This window comes from Mirounga leonina, unplaced genomic scaffold (genome assembly GCF_011800145.1).
Source record: "Mirounga leonina isolate KUSES-001 unplaced genomic scaffold, KU_Mleo_1.0 Mir_174, whole genome shotgun sequence".
Classification (NCBI taxonomy): Eukaryota; Metazoa; Chordata; class Mammalia; order Carnivora; family Phocidae; genus Mirounga; species Mirounga leonina.
In genome coordinates, this window is record NW_023270451.1 from 68,079,749 (window position 1) to 68,105,263 (window position 25,515).

The following is a 25,515-nucleotide window of genomic DNA, read 5'->3' on the forward strand; positions in this document are numbered from 1 at the left end:
GTTGGAAGGAGCCAGACTGTAGTACATTGAGGAGTGAATGAAAAGTAAAGAACTGGGATATAGTAAGCTTAGAAAGCCAAGGAGTTTTGCAGTTTGAAGGTAAATGAGAGAGCATTAGTTGAAAGGTGGAAGGTGAGATGATTTATTTATTTTGGGGATGGGAGAAACCTGAACATACTTTGTGCTGATGGGAAGAAGTCATAGAGGGCGAGAGGTTGAAGAAATATGAGTGAAAGGGGATAATTGATAGAGAACAGCCCCTGAGAAGGTGAGAGAGAACTTGATCCAGAGGGCTGGTTGGAAGGACTGAATTTAGTTGGTTTCTCAGTCTACTCAGGCTGCCATAACAAAATACCACAGACTTGGTGGCTTAAACAACACAAATTTATTTTCTCATGGTTCTGGGGCCTAGAAGTCCAAGATCAAGGGGCTATCAGGGTTGGTTTGTGGTGAGGCCTCTCTGGTTTATAGACAGCTGCCTTCTCTCTGTGTCCTCACATTGCCTTTCCTCTGTGTGCTGGAAAGAGAGAGTGCTGTCTGGTCTCTTTTCCTCTTATTATAAGAATAATAATTCCATGAGTTTCAGACCCCACCCTTAATGAGTTCATTTAACTTTAATTGCTTCCCTAAAGGCCCTATTTCCGTAGAGTCACACTGGGAATTAGGGCTTCAACATGTGAATTTTGGGGATACAATTTAGTCCATAACAGATGGGAAGAGAGAATCCTTTTCCATTAAGATAGAAAGGAGGTAAGAAAAGATAGATGTGGGTGAGGTTGTAGCCTTTGGTGTCAAGAAGTTGAAAAAAGGGGCGCGTGGGTGGTTCAGTCATTAAGCTTCTGCCTTCAGCTCAGGTCATGATCCCAGGGTCCTGGGATCGAGCCCTGCATCGGGCTCCCTGCTCACCAGGAAGCCTGCTTCTTCCTCTCCCACTCCCCCTGTTTGTGTTCCTGCTCTCGCTGTGTCTCTCTCTGTCAAAAAAAAAAAAAAAAAAAAAAGTTGAAAAAAATTTTTTTCCATCTGGTTTTAGTTTTGCCTGTGAAATAGGACTATAAATAGTGCTCTGAGAGTAAGGGATAGATGTTATAGCTGGACATTTGAGAAGAGTAGAGAACATTTGACAGCTGGTATGGAGATGGGAAGAAAAGCCTGAGTAGGGGAACATGGCAGAATTACTAGTTTTATTGACTTGTCTGCTGGAGTGGTTTTTAGCAGCAGATCAGCCCAAATGTAGGCATAACTATTTAGTTAGTAGCAGGAGTCTTACATGTCTGAATATGGCCCCTTGGGAGTCTTCATTGTGTAAGACCTTCTCTTGCAACCAGATGTAGACTCCTGTTAACACTACAATGTCAGCATTGCTTTAAGAAGATTAAATTCTGGTGTTCCGGGGGGCTCAGTCAGTTAAACGTCTGCCTTCAGCTCAGGTCATGATCCCAGGGTCCTGGGATTAAGCCCCACATCGGGCTCCCTGCTCATGAGGGGAGCCTGCTTCTACCTCTCCCACTCCCCCTGCTTGTGCGTTCTCTCTCTCTCTGTCAAATAAATAAATAAAATCTTTTTTAAAAAAAGAAGAAGAAGAAGATTGATTTCTCTTCTACTTTCTTGGCCACTGCCTGACTTGACAGAAGATTTTGACTAGGACATCTTTATCTTATAGAGAACTGCAATTAGAAGCAAAATTGAGGTTAAATAATAAGAAGAAGAAGTAAAATTGAGGTGATTTATGGACCTCAGGAGATACTTATAGCATCTGCAGGCAAAAACTGGCTCGTAATTTGTAAAATCAGGGCAAATTTGCCTTGGAATCATTTGGAGCAAGTGAATACAACAGCACAGTTGATCCCCATTATTCTCAGATTCTGTATTTGCAAATTTGTCTCCTCGTTAAAATTTATTTGTAGCCCCAAATCAATACTGCCTCTTCTTTCAGTGGTCATTCATGAACATGTGTAGAGTCACCTGACATATATGTTCCCAGTTGAAGTCAAACAACAGCATTTTGCCTGCTTGTTTAAGCTCTCATACTTTCATCTAAGTGTCCTTTTCATGGTCTATTTAGTGCCGTGTTTTTTGCATTTCTGTGCTCTTTCTTGGGATTTCACTGTTTAAAATGTCCTCCAAATGTAGTGCTAAAATGCTATCTAGTGTTCCTAAGCACAAAAAAGGCTGTGATATGCTTTATAGAGGAAAATATGTGTGTTAGATAAGTTTCATTCAGCCATGAGTTATAGTGCTGTTGGCTGTGAGTTCACTGTTAATGAATCAAGAATATATATTAAATAAGGTTTCTTTAAACAAAAACCCACATAAAGAAGGGTTATCTGTTAATCATTTGATGAAACTGTTATGACTGCAGGCTCACAGGAGCCTAACCCTGTATTTCCCATAGGAGCAATGCTTCGGTATTGGCTGGTTCAGTGTTTACAGCAACTTTTTAAAACAGAAGTACTACAAATAGTGAGAATCTACTGTATTTTATATATTCTTTTCACCAAACTTTCAAGTACCTTATAGACTTTAACTCATTCATCAATACAACTTCCAAAACTTGGCTGCTAGACAGTGGGTTGTTATATGTAGGATGGCGGTGGGCAATCCACTTAGTAGGTTTTCTTTAATGTTCAAAAGAGTCTAGGACAATTTTTACTTCTTATTAGGAATCTCTTAAATATATAATATCCTGCCCTTGGATCTAAAAAGATCTGCTTCCTAATCATGGTTATGTTTGATTGATTTGCTTTGGAACTCATTAGAATATTCCTTATTTGACTTTCATGAGGAAAGGTAAAAAAAGCAAAAAATCTTATAAAGCAAAAAATTAGAACTTTTTGGCAGAAAAGTGCCAGGTAGGAAAAATAATCATATTGGTTATTTTCACAGACATAAGGCACTAATGATGTAAGTTGTTGATACACGGAATTTGAATGTAACATGTTGGCAATGACTTTGTGTTGGTGGGAGTGTGTGTGTGTGTGTGTGTGTGTGTGTGTAAAATAGGAACTTTCCTCCCTTCAATTCTGTGTCCAGGGCTTTGCCTAGATCCTGTTAGTTCTTCTTTATATAATTTCTCAAATTTGTTCTTTTTCTTTTTCATATAATTGTAATCTGGAAATCCAGACTTTTAACATCTTCAAGGTTGACCTTAAAGTTGTCCTCATTTCTTTCAGCCACATTCTCTCTTGAATGCATCTTTTCTAAGCATATTTTTATCATATTATTCTGCAGAGATATTACTGCCCTACTTAGAAACTTTCTGTGGCTGCTAGTTGTCTATTTTTAAATTACTATAAACCAGTTATCTCTTAATGCTTCACAATTCTCCTATAGCTCTTCTTCCCCACCCCCTTAACTGATGTTACTATGTCATAATTCATTGTCAGAAGGGGTTCTTAGATGTGAATTCCCTCATCTTATTACCATCATCTATAAAGCTGCAACTATTTCTTCTTTTTTCTTTCTATAACAAAGAAAGGATTCCTAATCCTGACTAAGAACAGTTTCTCCACTTGTGCCCTGGATCCCATTCTCATCTCCTCAGAGACTTTTCTTCTTGGTTTATCCCTAAGGTTGTCAGACTAGGCAACAACAACAACACAAAACACATAATTAAATTTTAAATTCAGATAACAACAAATAATTTTTAGTATAATCATGTCCTATGCAATATTTGGGACACATTTATGTTAAAAAATTATTTGTTGTTTATCTGAAATTCAAATATAACTGGCATACTGAATTTTATCTGGCAACCTTATTTAGCTCTCTCTTTCCTTTTTTACACTTCTTAAACACACACATACGCACAAACACACATTCTCATCCTCCCTCTCTGTTGGATCATTTCTTTCAGAGTTCACTCAAGTTCTAATAACCATCTTGTTAAACAAAAGCACACGTGCCATACACACACACACACACACACACATCAATCACTTCCTTTGACTTATAATCCTTTAGTTATTTCCACATCTCTTTACTCTGCTTCACAGCCCAGTTTTTCAAAAGACTTGTCTGTTCAAACTGCCTCTCCTACTTAACCTCCTGGTCATTCTTCAGTTTTCCCTAATCCTGCTTTCATCCCCTTCTCCCCCCGCCCCCACCCCTCCTACTCCCCCCACTCCCTGAAGTCACCAGAAATCCCCATGCTGCCTAATCCTAAAAACTATTTTCAGCTATCATCTTACCAAAGTTCCCAGCAGTATTTGAAATAGCTAATCACTCTTTCCTTTTTGAAATAATCTCTTTACTTAATTTCAGTGACACCATTTTCTTTGGATTTTCCTCTTACTTTTTCAGTGGCTGCTTTTCAAATTTCAGCTGCTGGCTTTTCTTATTCTACTCTATATGGTGGATCAAGGCTCAGATGTGGATCCTGTTTATTTGCTTGTTCCCCTTCTCCAGGCAAACTTATCCATTTCCATGGTTATGTATATTTGTGTATACATGGGATTTAAATTCTAGAAATGGAAGAAATCAGTAACTCCCAATTTTATGCTTCCAGCCCAGACTTTCCTCTGATCTCCAGACTCTATTCAATTGCTATTTCAAGTCCACTTTCCTATCTCATAGACATCTCAAACTTAACATGACCAAAATTAGGTCCTGGTATTCTTCTCATACCTATTTTCTCCCTATTCTTCCCCGTTTTAATCAGTAGCATCCCTATTTAACTAGTTGCTTGAGCCAGAAACCTGATTGTCATTCTTGATATCTTTCTCATCCTCAATCTGTTATCAAGTCCTATTGAGTCAACCACCAACATATGTCTTAAATCCATTCACTACCATCATTGCGTTCCAAGCTACCATCATCTCTCATATATTTTAATGACCTTCTAACTAGTCTCATTTCCGTCATGTTATTTCAGTTTCTTCTCCTTATGGTGAAGCCATGGTGATCTTTTGAAAACAAAACTCCCTAGTAGCTTCTTCCTTTTCTCTCTTGTTTTTTTTAAGATTTTATTTTTAAGCAATCTCTATACCCAACTTAGGACTCAGACTCACAACCCCAAACAAGAGCTGAATGCTCCACCAACTGAGCCAGCCAGGCACCCCACTTCCTATTATTCTTACAGTGAAATTAAAACTTTCCTGTGGCCTGCAAACCTTACATAATAAGCCCCTGACTACCTCTTCAGTCACGTCTCCCACCACTCTCATTGACAATGCTCTAATCATACAAAGTAAGAATTTGGTAAAAATGGAATCTTATTCCCAAGCAATTTAAAGAATATTAGTCCCTGTAATGTACAGAATTTAAAAATTTATGAAAATATTGCCAACCAAACCTAAGCATGCATGAGTAGTTATCTGAAAATAATTGAGATATGTAAAATCAAACGCCTAATCTCCCCTGCTCCTTAAAATCTCAGAGGCTTCTTGTTTAATTTTCTATGGCTTAAAACAACACCATTGTATTAACTTATAGTTCTAGAGATCAGAAGTCCAAAATGGGTCTCAGTTGTCTAAAATCAATGTTAGGAATTTTACTCAGCCACAAAAATCAATGAAATCCTGCTATTTGTGACAACATGGATGGGCCCAGGGTATTATGCTAAGTGAAACAGACAGAGAAAGACAAATACTGTATGATTTCACTTACATGTGAAATCTAAAAAACAAAACAAATGAACAAACAAAACTGAAAGAGACTCTTAGGTACAGAAAATGAACTGTGGTTACCAGAGGGGGAAAGGGTTTGGGCAGATGAAATAGGTGAAAGGGATTAAGAGGTACAAACTTCCAGTTGTAAAATAAATAAGGCATGGGGATATAATGTACAGCATAGGGAATATAGTTAATAGTATTGTAATAACTTTGCATGGCGACAGATGGTAACTAGACTTACCGTGGGATCATTTAGTAATGTATAAAAATATCGAATCATTATGATATACACCTGAAACTAATAGGATATTGTATGTCCATCATACTTCAACAGTTTTTTTTTTTTTTTTAAAGATTTTATTTATTTATTTGAGAGAGAGAGAATGAGAGAGAACACATGAGAGGGGATAGGGTCAGAGGGCAAAGCAGACTCCCTGCCGAGCAGGGAGCCCGATGCGGGACTCGATCCAGGGACTCCAGGATCATGACCTGAGCCGAAGGCAGTCGCTTAACCAACTGAGCCACCCAGGCGCCCCATACTTCAACAGTTTTTAAAAACATGTCAGTAGTGCTGTCCAGAGCAGAATCCATTTCCTTGCCTTTTCCAGCTTCTGAAGCACCCAGCATTCCTTGGCCTGTGGTCCCTTCCCCCATCCTCACAGACAGCAGTGTAGCATCTTCAAATCTGTCTCTGGCTCTCACTCCTCTGCCTCCCTCTTCTAGTTGTAAGGAACCTTTTGATTATATTGGGTCCACTTGGGTAATTCAGAATAATCTCTAGTCAGCCAACTAGCAACCTTAGTTCCTTCGGCAGCCTTACCTATGCTGTATATTCACAGATCTAGAAATTAGAACATGGACATCTTTGGAGAGGCCATTATTCTGTCTGTAACACATTAAAAAAAATTTTTTTTTTCTCTTTTTATAAGAGTGATACATTCTCATTCCCAAAAAATTACAAAACAGACCAGGAATTCATGAACTGTTTAGGCCCTATTGATTTCTCTTTTTTGTTCTTTTTAATTGAAGTATACTTGACATATAATGTTATATTAGTTTTGAGCTGTACAACATAGGGATTGGACAGTTTTATACATAATGCAATGTTTACCATGATAAGTATAGATACCATCTACATCTACCATACAAAGTTATTACAATATTATTGACTATATTCCCTATGCTGTACTTTTCATCCCTGTGACGTATTTATTTTATAAATGAAAGTTTAGGCTCTTTTGATCTCGGAAATAGAGATACTTAGTTCGTGTTGACTAAGAAGAGATAGTCTCTGAACACTTAGGGTATTTGAAGCACTAGAAAAGTTTATTAAAAGCCACAAACAGGGGTGCCTGGGTGGCTCAGCCGGTTAAGCATCTGCCTTCAGCTTGGGTCATGATCCCAGGGTCCTAGGTTGGAGCCCAGCATCGGGGTGGGGGGGTGGGGGGGTGGGGGGGGTGCGTCCCTGCTCAGTGGGGAGCCTGCTTATCCCTCTCCCTCTGCTCCTCCCTGCCCTGCTCGTGCTCTCTCTCTCTCAAATAAATAAATAAATAATCTTTAATTAAAAAAAAAAGTCACAAACAATAACCAAAGTACAGAAAGAGCCCAGATGTCCATCGACCGATGAATGAATAAAGATGTGGTGTATATATACGATGGAATATTACTCAGCTATCAAAAAAAAAATATGAAATCTTGCCATTTGCAAGGATCTGGGTGGAACTAGAGGGTATTATGCTAAGTGAAATAAGTCAATCAGAGAAAGACAATTATCATATGATTTCATTCATATGTGGAATTTAAGAAACAAACCAGAGGAGCATAGGGGAAGGGAGGGAAAAACAAGATGAAATCAGAGAGGGAGATAAACCATAAGAGACTCTTAATCATAGGAAACAAACTGAAGGTTGCTAGAGGGGAGAGGGGGGAGGATGGGGTAACTGGGTGATGGACATTAGGAGGGCACGTGATGTAATGAGCACTGGGGTGCTATATAAGACTGATGAATCACTGAGCTGTACCTCTGAAACTAATACACTGTATGTTAATTGGATTTAAATTAATTTTAACAAATTAAAAAAAAATAAAAGTCACAAACAAGAAAACTATCTGCCAAATAAAATCAGTGGGTAAAAGGAGTACTGTAAGACTTAGGGTAAGCAATTTCTCTAGCTCTTTGCTTCTTTATCTCTAAAATAAGGAAATAAAAAAATAAAAAAATAAAATACAAAACTAAAATAAAGGAAATCAAATTAACTGATCTTTAACATTATTATCTTTACATATATATAAAGTTGGTATCTACATTCTACTAAAAATCAAGGGTGCCTGGGTGGCTTAGTCATTAAGCGTCTGCCTTTGCCTCAGGTCATGATCTCAGGGTCCTGGGATTGAGCCCCGCATCAAGCTCCCTGCTCCATGGGAATCCTACTTCTCCCTCTCCCACTCCCCCTGCTTATGTTCCCTCTCTCGCTGTCTCTGTGTCAAAAAATAAATAAAATCTTAAAAAAATTAATCAAAAAAGATGAATAGATAACATCACAAGAAAAAATATTTGTAACTACATGAGGTGATAGATGTTAACTAAACTTACTGTGACAATCATTTTGCTATATATACATGTCAAATCATTATGTTGTACACTTTATACTAATACAATGTTATATATCAATTATATCTCAATAAAGCTGGGGGGGACTAAAAAAATAAAAGAGATGAGTAGGTAGTATACAGGTTTTTTGTTTTTTTTTTTTTTTTCTGGTCAGTGCATAGCTTTATTCCAGGATTCAGTCATCTACCGTTGTTAGGGTCATGAAAGACAAGGAAGATGTAAGGAATTTTCATAGACTGGAGGAGACTAAGGAGACATGACAACCAAATGCAATGAGGGATCCTGGATTGGATCTTACAACTGAAAAAGGACATTCATGGAAGAACTTGTGAAATCCAAATAAAGTCTGTGGTTTAGTTAATAGTATTATACCAATGTTAATTTCTTAATTTTTTGTAATTGCCCTGGTTTTACAAGCTGTTACATTAGAGCAACTTGGGCGAAGTGTATATGGGAACTCTGTACTGTTTTTGCTAATTGTTCTAAGTCTAAAATTATTTCAAAATAAAAAGTTTAAAAAAAAGACAATAACAAGAGAGGAAAAGCAAGCCACAGAGTGGGACATGTTTGCCAAAGACTCATAACTAGAATATATAAAGAGCTCATACATATCAATAAGGGAAAGACTGACAATCCAATAGAAAAACAGGCAAAAGATTTGATAAGTCACTCCACATAAAAGAATATCCAAATGGCCAATAAGCAGATAAAAACGTGCTTGACAGTACACAAAGTTTCCATTTTCTTCAAGTTGGAACCCTTGTGCCTTGCTGATGGGAATGTAAAATGGTGCAGCTTCTATAGAAAGCACAATATGGTTTTTGGTTCCTCAAAAAAATAAACAGAAATTACAATATGATCCAGAAATTCCACTTCTGGGTATGTACCCCAAAGAATTGAAATTGAAATTGAAAGTAGGTCCTTGAACAAGTATTTGCATACCTATGTTCATAGCAGCACTATTTATAATAGGCAAAAGGTGGAAATAACTCAAATGTCCACCAATGGATGGAAAATGGATAAACAAAAAGTCTATACATATGATGGAATATTATTATTTGGTCCTAAAAAGGGGTGAAATTCTGACACATGCTACAATATGGATGGACCTTAAAAACATCATACCAAGTGAAACAAGCCAAAACACAAAAGGACAAATATTGTATGATTCTACTTGTATGAGATACCTAGAGTAGTCAAATTCAAAGATATAGAAAGGAGAAGAGTGGTTACTGGGGGAGGAGGAAGATGGGGAGTTACTGTTTAATGGGTATAGAGTTTCAGTTTGGGATAATGAAAAAGTTCTGGGGAATGGATGGTGGCTATGGTTGCACAACAGTGTGAATGTATTCAATGTCACTGAATTACACACTTTAAAATGGTTGGGGCACCTGGCTGGCTCAGCTGGTAGAGCATGCAGTTCTTGATCTCAGCGTTGTGAGTTCCAGCCCCACACTGGGCAGGGAGCCTATTTAAAAAAAAATTGTAAGATGGTTAAAATGGCAAATCTTATGTATATTTTACCACACATACAAAAGAAAATGTGATAGGCCGATATTCATGACAAACATAGATTCAAAATTCCTCAACAAAATATTAGCAAATCAAATTCAATAATATATTAAAATGATCATACATCATGATCAAATGGGATATATTCCAGAGATGCAAGGATGGTACAACATCCACAACTCAATCACTGTGACACAACATATTAAAATGAAGGATAAAAACCATAATGATCATCTCAATAGATGCAGAAAAAGCATTTGACAAAATTAAACATGCATTCATAATAAAAGCTCTCAATAAAATGGATATAGAGGAATTGTACCTCAACATAATAAAGGCCATAAAAAACAAAACAAAACTGCTCGGTGGTGATGACAGTGGCAGCTATGAGATACAGATAAAAATCACAATGTGACACCATTACCTAGAATGCCTAAACTGTAAACAGACCAACAGAAGTAAGCACTGGCAAGGATATGAAGCAACTAGAACACTGATACCCTGCTGGTAGGAGTAGAAATTAGTATAAGTACTTTGGAAAATTGCTTGACATGACCTACCTAGCTTGAACATATGCATACCCTATAACCCAGCAATTACATGCTGAGATAAATACCCAACCAGAAATAACTTCATATGGGCACCATACAACATATATAAGAATGTTCATAGCCACATCATTTTTTTTATGGGTCTCAAACTAAAAACTGTCTTCAACAGGAGAATGGATTCAAAGTATTATGAATAGTCATGTGATGGGATACCTTCTGGTAATAAAAATAAATGAAATACTGCTAAATGTGACTGACTTGGATAACTCTTAGAAACGTATTGAGCAGAAAATGATGATATTTGATGATATTTATATCAGGTTCAAAAATAGGCAATACTGATCAGTGGTGATAGGAATCAGCGTAGGCATTACCTATTAGGAGGAGTGAGGGTAATGCCTGAGAGGGGACATAAGAGAAGATCTCAGGTGCTCATCACATTCTCTTTCCTTATCTGGGTAGTGGTTACATAGATGTATTGACTTTTGAAATTTTATCGAACTGTAACTTTTTGATTTGTGTATTTTTTTGTAGGTTAATTACATTTCCATAAAAAATGTATTTAAAAATTGAAAGAATATAGTAAGAAGTCTGCATTCTACATTGATTTAGTGGCATTATGTTTCAGTATTTTACTCTACACCGTTCCCATCCTCTTGTACCCTACCCCTCTCCAGTCTGTGATAAATTCCTTCCTGCTCTTATTCTGGTTGTTTTCAGGTTTAAGATATTTTCAAGTTTTAGCTTGACCTCTCTTTTTTTAAATTTTTTTTTTATTAACATAAGGTATTATTTGTTTCGGGGTACAGGTCTGTGATTCATCAGTCTTACACAATTCACAGTGCTCACCATAGCACAGACCCTCACCAATGTCCATCATGCAGCCACCCCATTCCTCCTACCCCCCTCCACTCCAGCAACCCTCAGTTTGTTTCCTGAGATTAAGAGTCTCTTATGGTTTGTCTCCCTCTCTGGTTTCATCTTGTTTCATTTTTCCCTCTCTTCCCTTATGATCCTCTGTCTTGTTTCTCAAATTCCTCATATCAGTGAGATCATATGATACTTGTCTTTCTCTGATTGACTTATTTCACTTAGCATAATACCCTCTAGTTCCATCCATGTCATTGCAAATGGCAAGATTTCGGGTTTTTGATGGCTGCATAATATTCCAGTGTGAGTGTGTGTGTGTGTGTGTGTGTATGTATCACATCTTTATCCATTCATCTGTTGATGGACATCTAGGCTCTTTCCATAGTTTGGCTATTGTGGACATTGCTGCTATAAACATTGGGGTGCATGTACCCCTCCAGATCCCTACATTTGTATCTTTGGGGTAAATACCCAGTAGTGCAATTGCTGGGTCGTAGGGTAGCTCTATTTTCAACTTTTTGAGGAACCTCCATATTGTTTTCCAGAGTGGCTGCACCAGCTTGCACTCCCACCAACAGTGTAGGAGGGTTCTCCTTTCTCCACATCCTCGCCAACATCTGTCGTTTCCTGACTTGTTAATGTTAGCCATTCTGACTGGTGTGCGGTTGCATCTCATTGAGGTTTTGATTTGGATTTCCCTGATGCCGAGTGATGTGGAGCACTTTTTCATGTGTCTGTTGGCCATTTGGATGTCTTCTTTGCAGAAATGTCTGTTCATGTCTTCTGCCCATTTCTTCATTGGATTATTTGTTCTTTGGGTGTTGAGTTTGTTAAGTTCTTAATAGATTTTGGATACTAGCCCTTTATCTGATATGTCATTTGCAAATATCTTCTCCCATTCTGTGGGTTGTCTTTTGGTTTTGTTGACTGTTTCCTTTGCTGTGCATAAGCTTTTTATCTTGATGAAGTCCCAATAGTTCATTTTTACCCTTGCTTCCCTTGCCTTTGGCGATGTTTCTAGGAAGAAGTTGTTGCAGCTGAGATCGAAGAGGTTGCTGCCTGTGTTCTCCTCAAGGATTTTGATGGATTCCTGTCTCACGTTGAGGTCTTTCATCCATTTTGAGTCTATTTTTGTGTGTGGTGTAAGAGAATGGTCCAGTTTCATTCTTCTGCATGTGGCTGTCCAATTTTCCCAACACCATTTGTTGAAGGGACTGTCTTTTTTCCACTGGACAGTCTTTCCTGCTTTATCAAAGATTAGTTGACCATAGAGTTGAGGGTCCATTTCTGGGCTCTTTATTCTGTTCCACTGATCTATGTGTCTGTTTTTGTGCTAGTAACATACTGTCTTGATGATTACAGCTTTGTAATAGAGCTTGAATCTGGAATTGTGATGCCACCAGTGTTGCTTTTCTTTTTCAACATTTCTTTGGCTGTTTAGGGTCTTTTCTGGTTCCATACAAATGTTAGGATTATTTGTTCCATTCTTTGGAAAAAGTTGATGGTATTTTGATAGGGATTGCATTAAATGTGTAGATTGCTCTAGGTAGCATAGACATTTTCACAATATTTGTTCTTCCAATCCATGAGCATGGAACATTTTTCCATTTCTTTGTGTCTTTCTCAGTTTCTTTCATGAGTATTCTATAGTTTTCTGAGTATAGATTCTTTGCCTCTTTGGTTAGACTTATTCCTAGGTATCTTATGGTTTGGGGTGCAATTGTAAGTGGGATCGATTCCTTAATTTCTCTTTCTTCTGTCTTGTTGTTGGTGTATAATGAGGCAGAAGAGAGAATTAGTGATATAGAAGACCAAATGATGGAGAATAAAGAAGCTGAGAAAAAGAGATAAACAACTACTGGATCACGAGGGGAGAATTCGAGAGATAAGTGATACCATAAGATGAAACAATATTAGAATAATTGGGATCCTAGAAGAAGAAAGAGAGAGGGGGCAGAAGGTATATTGGAGCAAATTATAGTGGAGAACTTCCCTAATTTGGGGAAGGAAACAGGCATCAAAATCCAGGAGGCACAGAGAACACCCCCCCAAAAATCAATAAAAATAGGTCAACACCCGACATTTTTTTTTTTTTAAGATTTTACTTATTTATTTGACAGAGAGAGAGAGAGAGAGAGCGAGGGCAGGAACACAAGCAGGGGAACTGGGAGAGGGAGAAGCAGGCTTCCCGCCGAGCAGGGAGCCCAATGCGGGGCTCGATCCCAGGACCCTGGAATCATGACCTGAGCTAAAGGTAGACGCTTAACAACTGAGCTACCCAGGTGCCCCAACACCCCGAAATCTAATAGTAAAACTTACAAGTCTCAGAGACAAAGGGAAAATTCTGAAAGCAGCTCAGCTCAAGAGGTCTGTAACCTGCAATGGTAGAAACATTAGATTGGCAGCAGACCTATCCACAGAGACCTGGCGGGCCAGAAAGGACTGGCATGATATATTCAGAGCACTAAATGAGAAAAATATGCAGGCAAGAATACTATGTCCAGATAGGCTGTCATTGAAAATAGAAGGAGAGATAAAAAGCTTCCAGGACAAGCAAAAACTAAAAGAATTTGCAAACACCAAACCAGTCCTACAAGAAATATTGAAAGGGGTCCTCTAAGCAAAGAGAGAGCCTAAAAGTAACATAGACCAGAAAGGAACAGAGACAATATATAATAACAGTCACCTTACAGGCAATATAATGGCACTAAATTCATATCTTTCAATAGTTACCCAGAATATAAATGGGCTAAATGCCCCAATTCAAAGACACGGTATCAGATTGGATAAAAAAAACAAGACCCATCAATATGCTGTCTGCAGGAGACTCATTTTAGACCCAAAGACACCTCCAGATTTAAAGTGAGGGGTGGAAAACCATTTACCATGCTAATGGACATCAAAAGAAAGCTGGGGTGGCAATCCTTATATCAAACAAATTAGATTTTAAACCAAAGACTATAATAAGAGATGAGGAAGGACACTATATCCTACTTAAAGGGTCTATCCAACAAGAAGATCTAACAATTTTAAATATCTATGCCCCTAACATGGGAGCAGCCAATTACATAAGCCAATTAATAACAAAATCAAAGAAACACATCAACAATAATACAATAATAGTAGGGGACTTTAACACCCCCCTCACTGAAAGGGACAGATCATCTAAGCAAAAGATCAATAAGGAAATAAAGGCTTTAAATGACACACTGGACCCGATGGACTTCACAGATATATTCAGAACATTCCATCGCAAAGCAACAGAATACACATTCTTCTCTAGTGCACATGGAACATTCTCCAGAATAGATCGCATCCTGGGTCACAAATCAGGTCTCAACCAGTACCAAAAGATTGGGATCATTCCCTACATATTTTCGGACCACAATGCTTTGAAACTAAACTCAATCACAAGAGGAAAGTGGGAAATAACTCAAATACATGGAGGCTAAAGAGCATCCTACTATAGAATGAATGGGTCAACCAGGAAATTAAAGAAGAATTAAAAAATTTCATGGAAACAATGAAAATGAAAACACAACTTGTCAAAATCTTTGGGATGCAGCAAAGGCGGTCCTAAGAGGAAAGTATATAGCAATACAACCCTTTCTCAAGAAACAAGAAAGGTCTCAAATACACAAGCTAACCCTACACCTAAAGGAGCTGGAGAAAGAACAGCAAATAAAGCCTAAACCTAGCAGGAGAAGAGAACTAATAAAGATCAGAGCAGAAATCAATGAAATAGAAACCAAAAAACAGTAGAACACTCAACAAAACTAGGAGCTTGTTCTTTGAAAGAATTAATAAGACTGATAAACCCCTGGCCAGACTTATAAAAAAGAAAAGAGAAAGGACCCAAATAAATAAAATCATGAATGAAAGAGGAGAGATCACAACCAACACCAAAAAAATACAAACAATTATAAGAACATATTATGAGCAACTATATGCCAGCAAATTAGACAATCTGGAAGAAATGGATGCTTTCTAAGAGATGTATAAACTACCAAAACTGAACCAGGAAGAAATAGAAAACCTGAACAGACCCATAATCAATAAGGAAATTGAAGCAGTAATTAAAAATCTCCCAACAAACGAGAGCCTAGGGCCAGATGACTTCCCAGGGGAATTCCTCCAAACATTTAAAGAAGAATTAAGGGCGCCTGGGTGGCTCATTTGTTAAGCATCTACCTTCAGCTCAGGTCATGATCCCAGAGTCCTGGGATCAAGCCCTGCATTGGGCTCCCTGCTCAGCAGGAGGTCTGCCTCTCCTTCTCCCACTCCCCCTGCTTGTGTTCCCTCACTCGCTGTGTCTCTCTGTCAAATAAATAAATAAAATCTTTAAAGAATAAAAAAATAAAATAAAGAAGAATTAATACCTATTTTGAAACTGTTCAAAAAAATAGAAATGGAAGGAAAACTTCCAAAGTCATTTTATGAGGCCAGCATTACCTTGATCCCAAAACCAAAGACCCCATCAAAAAGGAGAATTACAGACCAATATCCCTGATGAACATGGATGCAAAAATTCTCACCAAAATACTAGCCAATAGGATCCAACAGTACATTAAAAGGATTATCCACCACGACCAAGTGAGATTTATTCCTGGGCTGCAAGGTTGATTCAACATCTGCAAATCAATCTATGTGATACAATATGTTAATAAAAGAAAGAACAAGAACCATATGATATTCTCAATAGATGCAGAAAAAACCTTTGACAAAGTACAGCATCCTTTCTTGATTAAAACTCTTCACAGTGTAGGGATAGAGGGTACATACCTCAATATCATAAAAGCCATCTATGAAAAACCCACAGTGAATATCATTCTTAATGGGGAAAAACTGAGAGCTTTTCCCCTAAGGTCAGGAACACGGCAGGGATGTCCGCTATCACCACTGCTATTCAACATAGTACTAGAAGTCCTAGCCTCAGCAGTCAGACAACAAAAATAACTAAAAGCCATCCAAATTGGCAAAGAAGTCAAACTCTCACTCTTTGCAGATGATATGATACTTTATGTGGAAAACTCAAGAGACTCCACCCCAAAACTGCTAGAACTCATACAGGAATTCAGTAAAGTGGCAGGATATAAAATGAATGCACGGAAATCAGTTGCATTTCTATATACCAACAACTTGACCTCTCTTTGAGGACAGTTTACCTAGAACTGCTAACTGCAGCAGACTGAACTTTGACCTGAGTGGAGCTCTATTTGCTGTGTCAGGGAAATTGAGGATTTACATTCCACACTCCACTCCCAGAATCTAGAGGACTTAACAGGGAGTGGAAAAGGTGGGGTGGTGCCTGCTTTAGCGTACTGTAGTCTCTGTATTGCTTAATTATTTATCTGAGAAACGGTGATTGGATTAGTCAGTGGCAGGGAGGTACAGAATTTTGTTATAGTGATGTTTCTATTTATGGTTTTGTCAGTTCTTAGTCATACCTGAGTCCCTTTTCTTTTCACCTTTTTTTTTTTTTTAGTTTTTTTTAAGATTTATTTATTTGACAGAGACACAGCGAGAGAGGGAACACAAGTAAGGGGAGTGGGAGAGGGAGAAGCAGGCTTCCCGCTGAGCAGGGAGCCCGATGCGGGGCTCGATCCCAGGACCCTGGGATCATGACCTGAGCCGAAGGCAGACGCTTAACGACTGAGCCACCCAAGCATCCCTCTTTCTTTTCACCCTTTAGGTGCCTATCCTGTATTTTATTCAGTTGAAGCTGTACTCTGATCTAGCTATTCTTTAAGTCATTTTCTCATTCAGCACATATTCACTGGTTGTTTACTATATGCTAGGCACTTGGAATACAGGAATAAGACATAATCTCTGCCCTCAAATTGCTTGCAGTTCTAGTTGGAAACATACAAATGATCAGTCTGGGGGATTACTCAGTAATTCACAGAATCAATTCTTAACCTAGACCAGGAGCTGGAAATGTGTACTGAAAAAAGTTACAGCTAAGCTAAATTTTGAAAGGGGTGTGTGTTCTTAGTGGGGGCTTGGGGGAATTTTGAGAGCTGAGGCTTGGGAGGTATGCACAAGCTAAATCAGCAGGGTCTTGTGTGTCATGCTAAGGAGTTTGGATTTTATTTTGAAGACAGTGGGGAGCTATGGAGGCATTATGAATGAGGAATTGATGTGATCAGATTTTTAAATGATTGGACTGATGATAATCACATATAAATAAGTTAATTTAACAAATAAGTTAATTTACAGTATAGGCATGGAATTATCTAGGCCCTTGTCAAAGTGTAGTCCCAGCATTATTTGCATCATGTGAGAGCTGTTAAAAATGTAGAATCTTGGGGGGCACCTGGGTGGCTCACTTGGTTAAGCAGCCGACTCTTGGTTTTGGCTCAGGTCATGATCTCGGGTTGCTGGGATCAAGCCCACGCCGGGCTCTGCACTTAGCAGGGAGTCTGCTTCAGGATTCTCTCTCCCTCTGCCCCTCCCTTCTCTCTCCTTCTCTCTCTCTCAAATAAATAAATCTTTAAAAAATATGTAGAATCTTGGGACCTAAATTGGTATTTTAATAAATTTCCAAGTAATGTATAGGCACATTCAAGCTTATGAAGCACTGATGTAGATGGATGTGATGATGGTCAGGCTTTAGACAGCTGGTATGAAGAAAGGACAGAGTGCAAGAGATATTATGGAGTACGTATTCTTCTTTCTATTGGAATACTCTTCTCGATACTCCTCCATGCCAAATACACACCAGGTATCCCCTACTCATCCTTTACCTTTCAGCTTAAATGGAGCTTCTCTTCCAATATGCATGACTGGCACCCTTACCATATACTTGCATAGCACTCTATACTTACCTTGTCATTTTTCATATTTTTATTGTAATTACTTATTTAATTGCCTGACGGTAAGTACCATGAGAGCAGGGACTGTCTTTCTCTGCTGGCTGACACATAATAGGCCCCCAATAAATATCTGTGGTTTGACTGAATGAATTCATGTAGAAGATGGATTTGGGTGTGTTCGGGAATAAACAGGTTATTATTTGTAGTGATAGTGAATTTTAAAGTTCCAGGCACTGTTCTAAGTGATATAATATATTATACATAATATATATAATATATATTATATATTATTATATATAATAGTATAAATATGTATATACATTTATATGTATATGATTTATTTGATCCTCTCAGCAGTCCTATAAGGTAGATACTTTTAATATCCTCATTTTACAGATGAGAAAACTGAGGCATGGGGAGGATAAGTAATTTGCTTAAGGTTACATAGTTAGTGTGAGTCAAGTAAACCAGACAGTCTGGTACCACTCTGCTATGTCTGGTTTTGGACAAAATAACTTCCTGGCACTTTTTATATATTTCTATGTATTATTTAATTTTGATAACATCAATATGAGGAAGGCATCATTATCCTGTTTTACAGATGAGGAAGCAAAGACTCAAAAAGTTATATAGCTTATATAGTTATATCTTTATGTAAAGATACACAAAGGTAGTACGTGGACAGAGCTAGCCTTTAAACCCAAGCCTATCTAGCTCCAAAGCCTGCAGTTTTACCAATATGTCTCCATGTGGAGTCTAAAATACCTGTGGGGTATGAGTCTTAAGGTACTGAGAGGATACCTAACATTTAGGTTGTGGGTAGGGGGAGAATTCAACAATCCCATTTGCTCTGGTAGCATTAGCACTTCCAGTTTGCAGGGGCAGAGGAGTTCTGAGGCCTACCAATTCCAGCCAGCCTCATAACTGACCAGATAGAACTTTGAACTCAGGAGATTAAGAATCTTAGCCTCTACAGTAAGCTGTAACTTAGGTGACTAAGGAGTAGTTAACACTTTTTCTTACAGCCTCAGAGAAACCAGATAGCTTAGAAATACTGAATGTCAGAACTGGAAGGAACCAGTTCTAACCTCCCACAGTCCACTATTTCCCCCCTCCCCCTTGTTTTATAATGAGGAAACTGAAGAAGAGAGTAATTAGGTGACTTGCCAACATCTAATAAAACCATGAGAGACAAGCCAGGAATAGAGGACAGGGTCACATTCATGTATTCTTTGCCCTGTGACTTTCTAGGTTCCAGATTTATCACCTCTTATTTAAAACTGTTCTGCCGTTGTAGTTACTTCTTCAACGCTGCGTGCTTCTTTTTGACTCTGTCCCCCTGGAAATACTGACTTGTTTTTTCTCCTCTAGCCAAGCACCTGGCTTACCTTCTTTAACAACACTGCTATCAGATCACCACTGGCAGGAGCACAACTGGCACGTACAACTTCAAGTTGTTCTTCTTGGAGTGCAAATGAGATTCTTTTGAACTATTCACACACATGGTCAGTTTTGTAAAACTTGAAGGGCCATGGGCGCAAATGTAGTTTGTGTAACTTCTTTTTTTCTGAAGTTGCAAAGTTCTCACCTAAATGTTAAGAGTGCTTATTATAGATAACCATGTGCAGTGGTCTCACTCCTGCCCCTTCTATATGGTAAAATGAAATTAGATCGTAAACAACTTTATAACTAGTACTTACCCCTAGGCCTCATACCAGATGCACCCCCACTCCGTTACTAGACCTTCGGTTCCCAAAGGTGGTAACAACTCCTCTTGTGCTTTGTTTCACAGTCATTCCAGAAGGATGTAGTGAGGCTGCAGTTTACAAAGGAAGTCTACTTTAGTTAAACCCTACGCTAAGAAAAACAAACAGGGGTGCCTCAGTGGCCCAGTTGGTTGAGCTTCGGACTCTTGGTTTCAGCTCAGGTCCTGATCTCAGGCTCGTGAGATGAGCCCAGCATTGCCTCCGTGCTCAGCTCCGAGTCCACTTGAGACTTTCTCTTCCCGCCCCTCTTATGCTCTGGCTCTAAAGTAAATAAATAAAATTTTAAAAACAAACAAAAAGTTATAACTAAAATGACAGTTTAGCCTGCAAAAGTGATATATTTTGTGCTTATTCTTTTATTCTCACCCCTGTCTTCTTTAAAAGTCATTTTCTTCCATGTTTTAACATTACCATGAGGGCAGTCATCTTCCATTTATTTAATAACTGATTATGTAGGAAACGTCTACAGGAGCACCGATAATCTAGTAGTTTGCTGATCACTGAAATATTTTCAGGGTTGGATTCCACTCTTTTGGCCTTGATTTGTTCGTAAAAACTTTATTATGATGCAGATCATAATGGATTACAAATGATGCAGATCAAGCAATGGAAAGTGGATTATATATTCCTGCCGAGATAATATAATTAAGGATTAAAACCCTATTAAGGACTCACCACAAATAAGTCCTAGCTGTGGGCAGTAGTGTAACTAAGCCTCTGTATATATAAAATAATGTTCCAAATTCAGTGAAATGGACATAAACGTATTGAACACATTGATTATGCAAGTTACTCCAAGAGTACTATAAGGTGTACATACAGCATACAAAATTTGTTAATTCTTTGAGCCCTTACTGTGTGCCAGACACTGTGGGCAAATCAAACTGACTAAGCCCTTGAAAAGCCTGGAATTTAATGAGAGACAACACATGTACGCAGTAGTTTTAATATGAGGAAGGGTGAAAATAGTGACGTGACCAAAGACCAATACTAGAGGAAAGGGAGATTGCTTTTTCAAGTCAGATTCCATGGCAGTACTATCATTTGAGCAGAACCTTGAGGAATTTGCATAAATGAAGATGATGGAAGTGAAGGCAGAATGAATGCGTTTCAATCTGGGAAAATGGCGTGAGCGAAGGCATGAGGTGGGAAAGGACACAGCATAATAATGACATAAGTAAGAGCTACCATTTAGTAAGCCCTTGGTGTATACACACTTTTTAAATCCTTGCATCAATCCTGTGAGGTGGCTATTATTATTATTATTGCACTGTGTGGATTGGAAAACTGGAGGGAGAGGGAGGTTATTAAAGGGCAGAGTCAGTGTTCTCACCAGGTCTGTTTAATTCCCAAACCAGGAGTCTTAGTTGCTGTGCTTTGTGGTCTTCACATTCAGAAAATAGTGGGCAATACAGCTTTCTTAGGGATGGAGTATGTACGGGGATATGGAGTGGGAGACTATCTTGGAAAGGATTTATAGAGGGTTTTTAGGGGGCAGTGAAAATGGATAGGGAAGGACAGATGACAGGCTTGGAAGAGGGTTCAAAAACAACTGGCAACGTATTGTTCTGGGGACTGGGGAAAGGGGGGAATCAAAGATGACTGAGGTTTGTATTTGGTTGACTGAGGGAATAGAGGTAGAAAAGTGAGAAGAAACTTATTTTGAGGGCTTGGGGTGGGGAGGAAGGATGGAGCAATCATTTTGATTTGGGATATGTTGCATTTAAAACAGATGGAAGATACCATTGGAGATTTAGGCAGCAAATGTAACTTCTCATTCTCTTAAGAAGTTTGGATTATAAGGAAGACCAGGGGGTGCCTGGGTGGCTCAGTCGGTTAAGTGTCTGCCTTCAGCTCAGGTCATGATCTCAGGGTCCTGGGATCTAGTTTCACTTGTTCCCTCTACCTCTCTCTCTCTCTCAAAGAAAGTAAATAAAATCTTTAAAAAAAAAAAAAAGGAAGACCAGAGGACAATAACTGGAGGTGGCTGACACCTAAGGCTTTATCAGAATTGACACCCTGACCTCAGAGGGCATATTGCTCCTGCACTTCATCGGCCTTCTATATCTTGGCATCACTCATTGTTTCACTCCATAGCCCCTCTGTGACCATAGCTTCCTTTACTTCCACCTCTGCTGTTCGCTCTTCTTCTTCTTCTTCTTTTTTTTTTTAGAGGGAGAAGCAGCAGGAGAGGGAGAGAGAGAATCTTAAGCTGGCTCCATGCCCATAGTAGGGCTCAGACTCACAACTCTGAGATCATGACCTGAGCCTCCCAGCCACCCCTGCTGTTCTCTCTTCTTACTACATCTGATCTCTACCTGCCCTGTGATCTCTCATCCTTTGACCCTTCTGCATTCACTGGGTCCAACAGGCCCCTTCTGTTTTCTTTCTTTTTTTTTTTTTTTAAGATTTTATTTATTTATCTGACAGAGTGATAGTGAGAGCAGGAACACAAGCAAAGGGAGTGGGAGAGGCAGAAGCAGGCTTCCCGCTGAGCAGGGAGCCTGATGTGGGGCTCGATCCCAGGACCCTGGGATCATGACCTGAGCCGAAGGCAGACGCTTAACGACTGAGCCACCCAGGCGCCCCGCCCCTTCTGTTTTCAACTGCCTTTCTTTCTAGTCTAGACATCCAGGTCAGGTATTTGAACCCTGCCTTCTCTGGCATCTTACAATACCTCTTCCCCTAGACATTACCTTCCTCTCCATTCCACATCCAAAGGATCATTCTCTTAACCAGTGAAGACCCTAAGGGGCAATGAACCAATAATCCTGATTTTAATATTATAATCATCAGCTCTAGAAAAATTATCCTCTGCGATGGGACTTAACACTGAAAGAATCTCTGGTCCTTGAAAGGGACCAAAGCAGGCATATCCCATTGGGCTTACTTTGTGCCTGAAATCTATGGTACTCTTACTGGATAATACACTCTAGGAATGGGCAGAGCAGGTGAAATAGGTCAGGCCACCTTTCGTTTTGTCTTATTTCCCAATTTCTGAAGTATGCAGAGAGGAGGGAGCTGGCATAGGAACCTAAAGAGGGAACAGCTTTTGAGGTCCCTTAAGGTGATAGTGTATAGGGCTACTGTGTTGGCATCTCGTCTCTTCCCAAAACTAGACTGGTGAGTAAAAACCCGCTCTGGATAGGGACTTGGAGGCAGCACTAGTCTTGACTGGAAACCTTGGCTTCCTCTAAACCTACACTGTGATAGCTCCTGACTAGCCTCAGGGATGCAGCTCGTTTACAATTGGCACCTAGGTTTCTGCCCCTGAAGGCTCTTGGACCTTCATGTATATAGCACAGGGAGCCAGCAGAGGGAGTTGTGGTCCCAGAACTTTCTTTAGAGCTTCTAATTTCTGATTTTGCAAGAGATCTTCCCTGGCACCATCAGAATCAAATCTCCCTTGCAATAAGAATTTAACTTGAGATATGCCTGCGTTTGGTGCCAGACCCCTAGTGTGAGCAGATGGGGAAGTTCTGCATAGCTGTTTAAACTTGAAAGCCATAAGGAACTCTTGATTTCAAGGAAACGCCTGTTTACTGTGCAGATCCAAATCAAGCAACTCTTGAGAAATGGGAGTGCCTTCTTGACCTCGATCCTTATTGATCTTGGTATCAGTACCTCCAGTGACGTGTCCTGAGGGGCGGGAGAAAATTAACAACTGCCTTACACACCGGGAAAGAGAGGAAGCCTGACTGTTGTGGCAGAAAGTCCCCACTGGGGAGGCAGGGGTTGCGTGTTTGGGTAGCATTAAGCAGTGAGTGTCCTGTGGGAAGTTCAGTGCCTGGGTACAGAACCTTGCATCAGCTCCGATTTTGAATCAAAAGCAGAAGGTTTGAAGCGGGCCAGTAAGGGACTTGTCAGGCAGTTGACTAATGACCTTAATTTGAATAGAAAGCCTCTGTGAAAGGGGATGCAGCTTCTGCTAGATATTGTAAATTTCTGAATCACTAGGTTTGGTTCTGCTTTTGGGCACTGAAAAAACCCTGGCATTTCCAAACCAGCTTTCCCTTTTGCTTCAGGATATATATTTCCCAAGCCTGCACTATGGAGAAGTGGGACGGTAATGAAGGCACCTCAGCTTTTCACGTGCCTGAGTGGATGGTGAGTGCTTTGGTCACTTTGCTTTTCCTTCTGTTTCTTGGTAATGAGGCAACCATTTCCGACAGGTGACAGGGATCACCTGGGACAAGTCCCTACCAAGATCTGTGGTTGGGAGAACAGTTATTCCTCTAATTTCTGATGAGTTCCTGTGTCCTGGATCACCCCTGTTTCTTAATTGCAAGTGAAGCTGAGGAAGGTCTGAGAGCTGCCTGGCCAGAGTCGGCGTATTACCTGGTTGTCTGTGCTGGGCTGGAGTTCCCTACTACTGCTGGTCTACCTCATGGATTGTATTCTGTAATTGCTTCGCACTCTCTTTGCAAGCTGATGCTTAGTTTATTTCTCATGGGGGTAAAGAAAAAGAATAGTGGTGGGGGAGGGAAACTGAACTTATGGAAATGGTGGTCTCTCAAGTCTCTGAAAAGATGTAAGATATTTCTTGCCTACCTGCCCATTTTTTCCCTCCAGTCAAAACATTTCCCCAAATATGCTTTATATGTATTATTTCTAAGGGGCAGGAAGTATAGCTCTCTTGGTACTGTTCTTCAAAATGTCATATTTGCCTGATAGATATTTTTAATATTTTTAATATAATTTAAATATAAGGACTTGTTTGTTGATAAGAACTAGTACTTAAAACCTAGTATTTTAGATCCAGTTTTAACTTTTGATTTAAAAACAGCAACTATCCTCATGTTCCTGTCTGGTCTCTTCTAGGTTTAGCCTGATTTTTTTTTTTTTTAAAGATTTTATTTATTTATTTGAGAGAGAGAGAATGAGAGAGAGCACATGAGAAGGGGGAGGGTCGGAGGGAGAAGCAGACTCCCTGCCGAGCAGGGAGCCCGATGCGGGACTCGATCCAGGGACTCCAGGATCATGACCTGAGCCGAAGGCAGTCGCTTAACCAACTGAGCCACCCAGGCGCCCGGTTTAGCCTGATTTCTTACAGTCTATACCAGTCTTATGTTTTTATATATATGTATATATGTATGTTTCCCTATGGAAAACTGGTTAGACTATTATATACAGCATATTCCAAGTTCTTTTCAGTGTTTATGGAATTATGGACTTAAATAATCATCTATACCATCTATACCAAGATTGAGTATATAGTAGGCCTGACAAAGGCCCAACTGAAGAGCCCACATTTCAACTCTCACTGTCACAACTATTGTTTATTATTTCTGTTGGGGTTATTGCTGTTGTTCTTGTTTCAGAACCTTGTGCTCAGTTTTAAAATGTTTGATGTAAAGAAATCCTATCCATTCATAGGCTTATTTCAAATAATGTAGTGTTTTAAAATTGTTAGAAAGGATTCACATAATAATTCTCATTGGATTGTAAGTTTGTTTTTGAATCTCCAGCCACTCGCTAATACATAAGAATGGGGAGCAAGAATTTTGGTTTTCTTAGGGGAGGGACCACATTAAGATAGTAAACTTTGGTATTTCTTTCTTTCTTTTTTTTTTCTAAACTTTGGTACATTGATAAAGGAATATTACAGAAGAATTCCACAGAACATTAGTGAGTCAACTCAGAATCCATAAAAGTTTTATGGTAACTCTTACTCTCGTAATAGTCCTCACTGTTTTATCTGCTCAGCATGTGCTCTCCAGAGGAGCTCCTACTGAACCTTTACTACTTCTTTTTATTTATGGGAACAAGAAAACTGTCCTA

At 39.2% G+C, this 25,515-nt stretch overlaps 1 protein-coding gene across 5 annotated transcripts in view; it reads left to right on the forward strand.

Moving 5' to 3' along the window:
- Nucleotides 1-25,515, forward strand: part of AHCYL2 (adenosylhomocysteinase like 2) — a 164,589-nt gene that overhangs the window by 87,444 nt on the left and 51,630 nt on the right. For 2 of the 5 annotated variants that reach the window (XM_035021085.1, XM_035021086.1), the window contains one exon: nucleotides 23,760-23,841. The exons of the other annotated variants lie outside the window; for them this stretch is intronic. In XM_035021085.1, the coding sequence (XP_034876976.1) occupies nucleotides 23,785-23,841 (57 nt within the window). In that variant the 5' untranslated portion in view covers nucleotides 23,760-23,784. The remainder of the gene's footprint in view (nucleotides 1-23,759; nucleotides 23,842-25,515) is intronic. 5 annotated transcript variants of the gene reach the window in all.